Source organism: Puntigrus tetrazona, chromosome 15 (assembly GCF_018831695.1).
Source record: "Puntigrus tetrazona isolate hp1 chromosome 15, ASM1883169v1, whole genome shotgun sequence".
Lineage (NCBI taxonomy): Eukaryota > Metazoa > Chordata > Actinopteri > Cypriniformes > Cyprinidae > Puntigrus > Puntigrus tetrazona.
In genome coordinates this window covers 4,745,069-4,758,227 of record NC_056713.1, presented here as the reverse complement: position 1 = coordinate 4,758,227, position 13,159 = coordinate 4,745,069, and the positions used below count along the sequence as shown (strand labels likewise).

Sequence of the window (13,159 nt, the reverse complement as noted above, 5' to 3'; positions counted from 1 at the left end):
ACGTCCCGCAAACAGTAGCCTATACACCGTGTCCCGTGACTTTATTAGGCACAAATTCCAAAGTTTTTAACCTAACAGTTAACTCGTAATGAAAAGTATAAAGTGACACATTGCCAATCCCGTTACTGCCTTTTTAAAATTTTAATTATAAAAAGTTTTTATGAAATATTTAATGTGGAAAAGAACTAAATGTGTCATGATACAGTTTAAACCCCGTATTTGAGTCAAGTTTTGGTCTAGGACTACGATTTCACGGAAAAAGCGCGTAAATAGTAGGCTACGCCAAATAACGACAACCAAGTGGACTTTGGCGTGTTTATGCTACGCGATGGGTAGAATTAATGTTGCATATAAGAAGTTTTCATGTACATATGATACACATGGCAACGAATTTCGTATCAAATGCATGTGAAAACTCCGTATCATATGCACGTAAAACACGTACGTGTGATATATACGCCAAAGTACATTTCGTTTTTGTTTGGCGTACCGTTTAAACTGATACCGGACATACAGTACTTTGTACCCTATTCACGAAAAGTGCCTGTTAGAACATAAATAAGCATACATGTATTCCTATTTGCTCTTTGTCTTTCATTTTACATGTAAACAACATCAAACTCCCTTTTGGTCCTTAACATTTTTACAAAAAAAACGAGGGTAGTTAACAAATACACCTCTGTTCCCTTGATAACTGTGCTACTTTGAGCACAATCCACATTTGGAAAGGCAGGGTTCTTTTAACTTGTACTTGGTGACAATATGATTAAATAAAAGAAAACACTTTCTTCTAAAAATACAACAGCACTGTTAAGGGCAAACAAATATGATCTTTAGAAATCCATAACTACAAATCTGTTGCTCCAAGTAGTGCCACCAGTCTTTGCAAGGAATTTACTGCCAAAATTAATTTAATTGTACATCAGTTACACAAAAAAGGCGGTTCTCTGTTTTTCAAACTCATTAAGTGTCTTTTATTTACTTGACCCCACTATTTCAGATCATGAAATACACGCTAAGAAATCAAAATCTTTGTTTAATTCAAATATTTTATACATTTTTTAGCAACTTTATAAATTTTGGGGCTGAACTGTACATGTTCTTTGTAGTGACACAGATTAATATATATATATATATATATATATATACATTGATCTACAGTGAGATCAGAGATTTCTGAGGCACACAGTACTTCATCATAGCAACTAGCACATATGGTTTTAGGTTAATAAATATTCTAGACTCTACATTAAAACTCCTCGGCCCAACAGCTGACAATTGTAAGATGGGCATTAGGCGTCCCTCGTCTAACCTTTAATTAACATGCAAATGAACCCAGCAGATGGAATCACATGGCGGTCTGTGCATTACGCTGGACTCGTGTGATCTCTGATGGCAGTAATTTTGGTCTTCAAAGTCAGTCGGAGCGGTGCGGTGTGATTCTCATCAAACGCGCGGCTCTTTTAAATGCTAATCTGAGCGCAGTTTAGCAGTGAGCATACTGGGTCTCTATGGCAGCACTAAAGAGTGTGGCGGAGGCCAAAGCTTCCTCTCATTCATTTTTAAAACACAAGTCCCTTTTTATAATAAAATACTGGAGTCAGTCCAGTAGAAACGAGCACTTCCCTGAGGCAGTGATTAACAACATACAGCGGGGTCTAAAAGTCTCAGACCACTAGCGAAAATGCTTCTTTTTTTGCTGCTTTTTCTAATTTTAATATAGATTGGCATGACCATTTGTAAATTCAAAATCAGCAACCAAAATAATTGGTGGGTTTGCTTTAAAGACAGCAGCACTCGAGCCAAATTAAATCATCCTGCTTATACGTAACCGGAAGATTATGTTTTGCAGAACAGGATATAATCATTATCATAACGATGATGTTACAATAGTACATTTTGTTAGTGATCTACAAATAGATCAATGTGTTGGTGTTAAAAAATAAAATGCATCACAACGCTCCTAAGATTTTTACTGTGGTCCAAGACAATATATACACTAGCAATCAAAAGTATGGAGTCAGTCATTTCTGTTATCCGAGCCTGCTTTTATTTGATAAAAAAAAGACAGCAATAAAAAGAAATAGTGTAAAATACTATTACACTTTAAAATAACAGTTTTCAAATTTACTTATTTTTAAGTCTCATCTATTTTTATAATGCAAAGATACATTTTCAGCAGCCACTGGCTCCATTCTTCAGTATCATGAGATCTTACAGAATTCATGCTAAGAAATATTTATAGTTAAATATTTTTTCAAGCCAATATTTTTTTCACGGACACTTTGATGCATGTAACGTTCAAAAGAACAGCATTTATTTAAAATAAAAATCTTTTTACATCGTAAATGTCTTTACCGTCACTACTGATCAAATGAATATCAGCACTGATTTCAAAAAATACTGACCCCACAGTTTTGAACAATAGTGCTTTTTTCCATTTATATTTGTATCTCATTTATATTGCATTCAAGAATAAGTGTCATTGTGTGACGATATACAATGGCCTTTTACCAGGCATTCAATTTTTTGTTCTGTGTTTTGCTCTCTAAAAATAGGACTGATATGCGAATGCATTGGGGTCGAGTTTCCACGTATTCAGAAATGTGTTGTCGTGTTCCTAAAACAGGCTGAATCCATTTTGTTCAGGTTTCCCTTTGATATCAATTCCCCGAGGCGGCGATATCTGGTGTGCGTCAAGAGATCTCCGATTTTGAAGTTGCTGACAATTATAGTACAAAGTCAAGCAACAGGAAGGCCTACAAACGCTCTGGCACATTCTGCATCTGTAGCAAGGTTTCAAAACAAAACCCAGACGGCTCTGCTCGACAGTCGCCAGACCCCTGTAACATCAGCACATCTGTCTGCGTTTTGGACGCCTCTTAGCAACAAAGGCTGTCACAATACCGAGGGTCTTGCTACTGACGCAGTGCAGAGTGCGAGCTTTTCCCAACAAGGTTGTGTTTCGACGACATCCCTGAGTGCATTTCTACGAGTGACTTCAGCTGATAAGATGGAAAAAGGCAGCCCGTGTCTGGTCTCAGATATCGCTCCAGAGCACAGCTCGACGGCTCTTGTCCACGCTTACCACATATTCACCCGACAACGACCAGGCCACGGCGCTTATTGAAGCTCTGCGAAAAGAATTTCAGAATTCAGAAATTGTCATCAAATCCTTGATTCTGCATGAAATCACTGAACTCTGCCAGTAAAATTTAGCTGAACAATTGAAATTGACATTATAATAAATGAAACGGCTGTGTTGCCGTATGCAAATTTTGTCAATAAGGTCCATTGAGCTTTGCTGAACTGCTGGACTTGCTAGTCCCGACTAGTTCCCAATAATAACTGTTATTCAAACCACACTGGTTCAGTAATTCAGTAAATATTAAACGTGACATCTAAGGACTGCATCGCCATTTTGTTCTCCATTGGTTAAGAGGTTTGATTAGATCATTTGAAAAGTAATCTAAAAACAGTCATCTAAATTTAGTATAACGTTGTTAGGCTTCTAGAGCAAAAACATTCTTTAAAGTGCTTTTTACACAATTGCCTTTACAAGATGTGGAATAAAAATTTAGAATGGCATACTATATATAGGTTGTACTGCATATGAGCCAGTCCACATCGTACCAACAAGAAACTATTGCTGTTCGCAAATGTGTGTTGGAGCAAGGGTTTCGGAAAACAAAGAAGTATTGAATTATGTTCCTCACTACAGAATTTTCAATTGCAGAAATGCACCCAAGATTGGTTGTCCCTGATTGGTGGCCACGCCTGAGTTACCTGTGCATGTCAGGAAGCCGTTTTTCCAGGTTTCCTGTGTTCACATTCCAAATGTAGACGGCACCGTCTGCAGAGCCAGCTGCCAGGAAACTGCCATCCGGACTGAAAAAGAGAAAAAAACGTCCATTGTGACTGATGACTATAGAGCGAAACACATTACTCTGTGGAACTGATTCTCTCTTGCCGTATAGATCCCTCGGGCCAGTGATCTGATAAAAAAAAATTCACTGAAATGTCAGGAAGTTGTACAAGACATTTGTTCAGTCTGTTCCTAAACCAAATAAATGAGACTGCAAGACTGTATTTTAAGGAACAGTATTTTTTTATGCTGAAATTATGCTGCCTAGACATGGCTTCAAACGTATACCTCAGAGAGTGTGTGATTACAATGCCACAAGGGCAATGAAAGAAGACAAAAAGATTCTTATGGAAACTATGAGCATTAGCTGAAACCAATGTAGAGTGTTTGGGCTCCATTTCAGACAGCATGCCATCTTAGAAGATAGCTGCCCACTGCATGTAGAGAGTAAAAGCCATAAACTGTGGTCAATAACCATCTGGACACAATGTTTGATGCTTTTGCTTTGTTCCACGATACTACATCTGATATGAATCATGGACTTCAAATGGTTCTATAAGCGATTTCAGCCTTGCTGGACTACATTAGATCACACTATCCCTTCACACACCTTCCCCACATGCCAAACACGCTAAAATATTAAAAAGCATAGTTTTGCTGACTGGCTAAAAACTTTTTTTGTTAGTCTACAGGATAGATTTTCTTGGACATCTATTTCTGTGATATTCACCTGGTCGTAAAGTCTTTTTATTCATAGTATTTCAAAAATATAATTACCAACTTTTATTATATCCATTACTAGAGAGATCTTAATTAAAAAAAAAAAAAATAAATTATTTTTGTTTGTTTTAAATAATATATATATATATATATATATATATATTTATTATTTTTTTTTTTCTTTACAGTTTCAGGAATTATTCATTAAACTCATTGAACTTGACAGTCAAAAGTGTTTCACATAGTTTAGAAAAATATACTTCAAATAATTTTCCTTTGAATGTTCTATAAAAAATGTTTTTCATGATATCAAAAAAAAACATTAAGCAGAACTGTTGATAATAACATGAAAATATCGAGCACCAAATCATACTACAAGGACTTCTGAAGGATCCCGCGACACCATTTTTAATTTGCACAATATTTCCGTTTTACTGCACCTTTCATTAAACAAATGCAACTGTTAGTGAGCGTAAGAAAATTCTTTCAACAGCATAAAAATATTGTACAGGCCACAAAATTTGATAACATATATAACGTGTCTTCACATACAGTAAAATGTTTTGCCAGATAACAAAATTAAATGAATTTAAAGCGAAGTTGCTTCAGTACGAGCTCAGTTCAAGTAAAAATAGCATCTTAAGCTTAAGCTTATTTTTCCCTCACTGTGTAGTTTTTCTCTTTAATTTTCCAACAAGTGCCTTGTCTGTATGTTTAATGTCTGTCTGTTTAATGTTGCACTATTTATATTTTAGATATTTTAGATATTTTACCATTATTTTATTATACTTTAGTTTTTTTTTATTCTTTTATCTTTATTCTTTTATTCTGCATGATTGCAAGGTCAGAAGGGAAGGAATTTCATCTGTGCTGTATGTTGTACATAGAGCATATTTGACAATAAAGTTGACTTGACTTGACTTGACTAGATGTATTTTGTTCGACTATTAGTTTGAGTGGCATGCTAGGTTTCCTAAGGCAGTGGGCTGTTTCTACCCGCTCAGTATAAAAGAAAAGTGTTGGCCAACGAGGGAAGATGTTGAGTTTTATGTCTGGCACAAGGGGAAAATGTTGCATAGTGAACGTGTTGATGAACGATGAAGCGACCATTAGGTGCCTGCTTGTGTGTGACTCTCTCTCTCTTCTTTCAAGTGATCGTGCCAGATCCATTTGTGAAAAAAAGCCAGTGCGTTCTGGCCTCGCTGTCTCCATGGAAACTGTATATGCCTATGCAGGGAAGTGCTAAAAAGACTCATCCGTAAGACTGGTTTCTCATCTTACATCATATGGAACGTGTTGCATTTACTTCCTAACAATGCTGTGAAAAATTGCAGGGTCAGACCGAGCATGAAGATATAATGGCTGCAGAGATTCTAGGAGTATTGAAATACATACGTAGTAGAGGTTGAGCACACCGTCTTTGGGCTAGAAATCGAAAAGGTGATTCTTTAATACGGCATCTTGCTCTGTTATATAAGCCTCTTTTTAAAATCACGCACAATGAACAAATTTAGCAATGAAATTAAATCTAAAGTACGAAATAAGATATTTTTGCATAAATATAAACAGCTAGGTCCCAGTTTAAAATCATCCAGTGGCTTCCACGGTAGCAACTTCTAATATATATAAGTAAAGAATTTCATATTGTAATTTTTCACATTTTTATTAATACCTACTGTGCTTATGTATGTGTGTGTGTGTGTGTGTGTGTGTTAGGACACCCTATGATTCAGTTGCCTGTAAATCCAATTTAGCAGCAATAACTGGAAGTAATTGTTTTATGTATGACTTAATCACTCTCCCACATTGTTCTGGAGGAATTTAGGCCCACTATTTGTAACATGGCAAAAATGGCCTTCCAAGACAAAAAGAACATAAACGCTCGCCTCAGTTTTGCCAGAAAACATCTTGGTGATCCCCAAGACTTTTGGGAAAATACTCTGTGGGCTGATGAGACAAAAGATGAACTTTTTGGAAGATGTGTGTCCCATTACATGTCGTAAAAGTAATACAGCATTTCAGAAAAAGAATATACCAACGGTAAAGTATGGTGGTGTTAGTGTGATGGTCTGGTTTTGATACTTCAGGGCCTGGAAAGCTATGTGATAAATGGAACCATGAATTCTGCTGTTTACCCCAAAAATCCTGAAGGACAACGTCCGGCCATCTGTTCATGACCTCAAAAGTCAAAGTCCTAGTCAAAGTCCTGACCTGAATCCTACTGAGATGCTGCGGCATGACCTTAAAAAGACAGTTCATGCTCGAATACCCTCCAATGTGGCTGAATTACAACAATTCTGCAAAGATGAGAGGGCCAAAATTCCTCCACAGCGCTGGAACGGACTCATTGCAAGTGATCGCAAACACTTGACTGCAGTTATTAGCTTTAAGGGGGCAAACGCTTTTTCACACAGGGACATGTGGGTTTGGATTTTTTTTACATTCATAATAAAAAACATTATTTAAAAACTGCATGTTGCGTTTAATTTTCTTTGAGTAATTTTTAAATTAGCTTGATGATCTGAAAAAGTCAGGAAGGGGGCCAATACTTTGTCACACCACTTATATATATATATATACACACACACACACACACACACACACACACACAGCGGAAATAAGTATTTGACACATCAGCATTTTATCAGTAAGGGGATTTCTAAGTGGACTATTGACACAAAATTTCCACCAGTTGTAGCCAACAAGCCAAGTAATGAATTCACATAAAGAAATCAGAGCATTTAATTATATTAGTTGAGCAATAATAAATAAAGTGAAATGACACAGGGAATAAGTATTGAACACACATTATTTAATACTTTGTAGAAAAGCCTTTGTTGGTGATTACAGCTTCTAGACGCCTCTTGTATGGAGAGACCAGTCGTCTGCATTGCTCAGGAGTGATTCTTGCCCATTCTTCCACACAAATGGTCTTTAAATCTTTAAGGTTCCTTGGACCTCTTTTTTGAACTTTGATCTTCAGTTCTCTCCATAGATTTTCTATGGAATTTAGGTCAGGTGATTGACTGGGCCATTCAAGCAACTTGATTTTCTTTCTTTGAAACCACATTGTTTCCTTGGCCTTGTGTTTGGGGTCATTGTCTTGCTGAAATGTCCACCCTCTTTTCATTTTCAGCTTTCTGGTAGATGGCAGCAGATTTTTCTCCAGAATGTCCCGGTACATTTCTCCATTCATCCTGCCCTCAATAATATGAAGTCTGCCAGTACCTGTTGCTGAAAAGCAACCCCAAACCATGATGCTTCCACCCCCAAACTTAACTGTTGGTATGGTGTTCTTGGAGTGGTGGGCAGTGCCATTTCTTCTCCAAACATGATATGTAGAATGACTGCCAAAAAGTTCAATTTTGCTTTCATCTGACCATACTATAGTCTCCCAATAATCCACAGGCTTCTCCAAATGCTCTTTTGCAAACTTTAACCGAGCCTCAACATGCTTTTTGTTCAGCAATGGAGTCTTGCGTGGTGAGCGTGCATGGATGCCATGGCGGTTTAGTGCATTGCTTATAGTTTTCTTTGAAACAACAGTACCTGCTGATGCAAGGTCTTCCTGAAGTTCTGCCCGAGTGGTTCTTGGTTCTTGGAGAATTCTCCTGATTATTCTTTGGACTCCTCGGACAGGGATCTTACGTGGAGCACCTGATGTTTATGGTGAACTTGTGCTCTTTCCATTTCCGGATTATGGCCCCCACAGTGCTCACAGGAACATTCAGCATTCTGGAAATGCACCTATAACCATTCCCATCAAAATGCTTTTCAATGATAAGATTGCGAAGATCTTGAGAGAGTTCTTTGATTTTGCCCATCATGAAGTCTTTCCTGTCTGCCTCCTGGATAATGAGAAGCCTTTATAGGCCATCATAAAGCAGTCGATATCAATTAGTACTGATAGGGGCAGGGTTTCTCTATCAATACTGACGGATTTCAGGTGATCTTCTGGCTTTCTATGCCATTTTGCACCTTGTTATCTTCATGCGTTCAATACTTATTCCCTGTGTCAAAAATTCTATATCAGACCCAAACTTCTTAATGTTAGTGTAACTAAACAATACAGTAATGCAATATTAGCAATAGTCTATTTGCTCAATTAATTACCTGGATAAAAATAATGTCACAATACAAATACTCTTTAAGATATGCTTAACATTTGTGTAAAATAACATTGTCTTGTAAAATAAAATAAAAAAAATAATACTTCATTTTGAGTTTAAATATGACCTGCACAAGTTTTGCAAGTTTTATCTAAAAATATAACGCCACTGCATGGTAAGAATAATCTAGACTTTTACCTGTGAGATACAATACGTGACTCTGGCCAAAACTAGAAAATGACAAGAGTAACAAATGAAATCCATCTTGCCAGCTATCTTTACTCAGGGGGGGTCAGAGCCTTTCCCCCGTTCATTACGCTAGCAGAATTGGATTTTCCATCTACGTGTAAATCCACATGACCTCTCCAAAGACTAAGAAAAAAAAAAGTCAGCAGTGCAAAACAGGGCTGGTACAGACGCCAGAAGCGCTGAACAGTACAGTACAGTACAGCGGTACGTTTCAGGGCTTGTAAGCGTCACGTCGCGTGCCATATTGAATGAGACACAGCACAGACACGTCCTGTTACTGTGCAGACAGTGGTCTGCAAGCTCAACAGCGATGGATGGCTAGCGACGGCTCGTGGTGTCCCGTTTGATTTCACTCACCTGAAGATGGCCTTGGTGCTGTCACTTCCACATTTGAATCCTTCCGCTCTGAAACAAGAGAGAAATTTGTGAGTGTACTGTAAAATAAAAACGAATTAGAGTTTTCGTACAGTTTTACATAAACACTTTTTAAATGCCTCGGGCCGTGTTCTGTCTGTATAACCGGTTTCCCTGTTATTGCGTTTGGAATTGGCTAAAAACAAAGGATAATGCTGAAGGGAGCCATTATGTCATTGGCGTCAGGGTATTGAATATGCATGATTGATGGTTTCTTTAATAAACATTGTGAGCCTACTGCAAACTCTTTTTAAAAAAAGCACGTTTCTCAATTTAAAAAGAAAAAAAAACAGTCTCATTGTACTGTGAGTTATATATATATATATATATATATATATATATATATATATATATATATATATATATATATATACACACACCATATGTGATAACAAAAGCTGTGTCTGTATTTAGAAATGTGCCACCATCATCTGCTATGTATATGCATACATTATCATATATTTGAAGCATTTTAGATGACCAAAGTGATTACTTCGATTTTAAATTGATTTTAATATCGATGTAAAATGATTGGAAAGGAGTTGTATTGCAGCGCGCAGCATTCCAGCTTCTCACTATAAAGTTTATTATTGCGAAATATGAATCGGCAAGATTCACAATCATAAAGTTGTCTTACATGAACGTTGTATAACAATATATCGGTTTTGTGCATTATTTTTTAATCTGTCTCGATGATCGAATATTAAGAGGAGAGCATCTTGTTTTTTAATAACGACAATGAAATAATAAAAAATAACTATAACGGTAATTTTCTTCTATAATCTACTATAATCTTCGGAGAACTTAAATTCGATATTTCTCAGAATAAACTCTGATGATATCGCCTTCAACAAATCATTTGAAAACGGTAAGCGGATTCTCTAAACGCCTCAAAATTACTTTTAGGCTAAAGAAATTAACATGTATGTCTGTGATTGGATACAATCCTCAACGTTGCAAAAACACGTTGAAATAGAAACCGATCGTTGCCAAATCTGCAATAAAATGCAAGTATTACAGCTTTAATTGAGGGTGTTTTAGATTTTGTTTGAGCATCCCCAGGCCTGCACTTTTTAAAGAAATTGCTACTTTTTTCCCCACACGGCGTAAATAGAATTTATGGCTATTTGCACTTAACGCAAATAACCCCAGCCTTTGAAATAAATCCACACCAGAGTAGTTGTACATCTGTGAGCAACATTTGCTTCGTGAATGAAGCCGTGCTAGGAACGAATCAGCTGAGAACAATTAAAATAACTTGAATGAATGAGTCCTTCTGAACGGATCGAATGATTCCATGGCACTTTCATTAAATATTAGTTTCATGTTTAAAAACATAATTTCCTCTCATAGTTTCTATGTTCAAAATGTTTTATTGAAAGAATTAGTCCCATAGCATCATTTATGCATTTATTTTATTTAATTTATTATCCATGCCACCCATTTTTATTTAGAGGTGGTTAACATAAAAAGTTAATGTTCCCCGTACCTTATGTATTCCAAAGTATTTAGATTAAGTTACTAAAATATGGAAATATGTTAACAATACTTTTTAAAGCATGCATTTTGCGATCTGCAGTGAAATACATTTTAAAAGTAGCCTTCCCAGCCCTGGCCACAATTCATCATACCCTTTATTCAATACTTTTTGCAACCAAGATAAGAGCTCTTCATTTTCTCCTATAATGCCTGATAATGACAGGTCAGAGGATTGGAATGGCCAGAGCAGAAGCTTGGTTTTGTACTCTGTGACCCATTTTTGATGTTTATTTGTGCTTCATTGTCCTGTTGGAAAATCCAACCACGATTTCTAGCACGGACAGTCAGTTTTAAAAGTTTTTATATGTTGGCATTTAATTCAATCCACAATGTAATGTATCTGAACAAGATGTCCTGAAGAAATATAGGCCCACGACATCATATATTTCATCGAACACATGGGGTATTTTTATCCCTGAGCTAACCCATCTTGAGTGTTTGACGCTAAAAAGCTCTTTTTTATTTTATCTGACCATAAAAGATCCAGAAGATCCAGTCTTGTCTGGCAACTGAATATGCTGGAGTTTGTTTTTGGATGCGCTAGGTGAACGTTTCTTTAAAGTGATGTAGGAGCTATTTCATTTTCTTTCTTTTTTTTTGCAGCTGACCTCTTTCTTTCTAAACCCCAACTATTTTCTGCCATTCTCCAGCTGTGATCCTAAGAGTGATATCGTTGTGCCTCCTGCACCCATGGTACGATAGCAAAGTTCCTTGATCATTACGCCGGAATGAACACAGAAGAACTACAGAAGAGTCGAGTTTTAAACAAGAAAAATATAAAAACTTTTAGTTTTTTTGAGCAAGATGCTAATGGTCTAATCGGAATCAATTATTTATGCTACCACCAGACACAGAAATCGTCTCAATGGATTAAAAAAGGGTAAAACATAACTGTTTTAACTCTAGGAGAGCTAGAAGAAAGCCTAGGCCTCAAAAATATACAATTAATCGAGACCTTCTAGAGGTGCCAATAATTGTGGCAATTGTGTACTAGAGACAAATATAGATTTTGTAATGTTTTTTTTTTACTTCAATGAAATGTCTTTGACTTTTTTGAACAATTATTCTGAAAATATCAAATAGATAAACCACGGGTCACCAGACTAGCTCCTGCGGAGTTTAGCTCCAAGCTAATCAAAGGCAGCTGAAGAAGCTAATCAAGGTCTTGTTTGGTATATGTCAGTCTTCAAGGCAGGCGTGTTAAGGTGAAGTTGGAGCTAAACTCTGCACGACCCCCAGGACTGAATGTGGTGATCCTGGGATAAACAATGCAGAATTATTTTCCTTCTTTGAGCATATTTGCCAGGGGTATGAATAGTTTTGAGAACAACTGTACATTACGTAACCCTAATACATTTTTGGCATATATATATATATAATATGTATACATGTGCATTTAATTAATTACTCATGTAACATGTACGTTGTAGTTCCTAATTAACTTGCTGGCCAATCGGCAGGATTTTTATTTGCCTGCATAAGGCAGGTTTTGTTGCTCAACAAGAGTTAATTTTTAACCCTGCATAAAATCTATTTCTGTGTATTACGCTGTTAGAAATACACTGCCACCTGTGCCTGTCTTCCTCTGTGTGTGTGTTTGTACCTGAAGGCCACCCTGTCGTTACTGTTTCTCAGGTCAACCAGCTGCAGGATGTCATCCCTGGAGCAGCTGAGCAGCTGCCTGTGGTTGGGGCAGAGGTCCAGTGACGTCACGCTGCCCTGAAGAGGCACTTCCTGTGTGCAGGTCCCTGCCCTGCCAAATACAGACCACCGCACTTCACTTTACCATCGTATAATAGGGTAACCAAGCATAATACAGCAAACAGGTGAACATGATATTTCAGTATTAGTTAACGGTTTATTTTATTACTTATAAAATATGGAAATAATATGCAAATGGCATGGAAATAATAGTACATTCAGTTCTGCAATGAATAGTTGCCGTTTAATGCGTTACAGATAATAAATGCTAATGACACGGCATCCATTTTTTAATTACTGAAGTAGTAATTAAAAAATGAATGGATTTTAACTTAAAACCCGTTATGCTATTTTACATGTTCTGTAATTGTCAACAAATGGTAAATTAAATAATAAACGTATATAACGTATAATAATGAGAATAATTTGTTTAGTCATGGCCTAAAATTATACTGTAATTCTGAATTAATTTATATAATTATACATTTTATCTCCAGAAATTAAAAACAAAATAATAGGGATGCACCAAAATAAAAATTCTTGGCCGAAGCTGAACAAAATG

General features: G+C 36.6%; 1 protein-coding gene across 1 annotated transcript in view; it reads right to left on the bottom strand.

The window, feature by feature from the left end:
- Positions 1–190: 190 nt before the first annotated feature.
- The window catches only part of LOC122358864 (protein Atg16l2-like), a 28,569-nt gene continuing 15,600 nt past the window's right edge, over positions 191–13,159 (bottom strand). Inside the window, exons 15-18 of the mRNA XM_043258790.1 lie at positions 12,500–12,649; positions 9,301–9,348; positions 3,787–3,888; positions 191–3,134 (exon numbers count right to left, since the gene is read on the bottom strand). Of these exons, the coding sequence (XP_043114725.1) occupies positions 3,041–3,134; positions 3,787–3,888; positions 9,301–9,348; positions 12,500–12,649 (394 nt within the window). The 3' untranslated portion in view covers positions 191–3,040. The remainder of the gene's footprint in view (positions 3,135–3,786; positions 3,889–9,300; positions 9,349–12,499; positions 12,650–13,159) is intronic.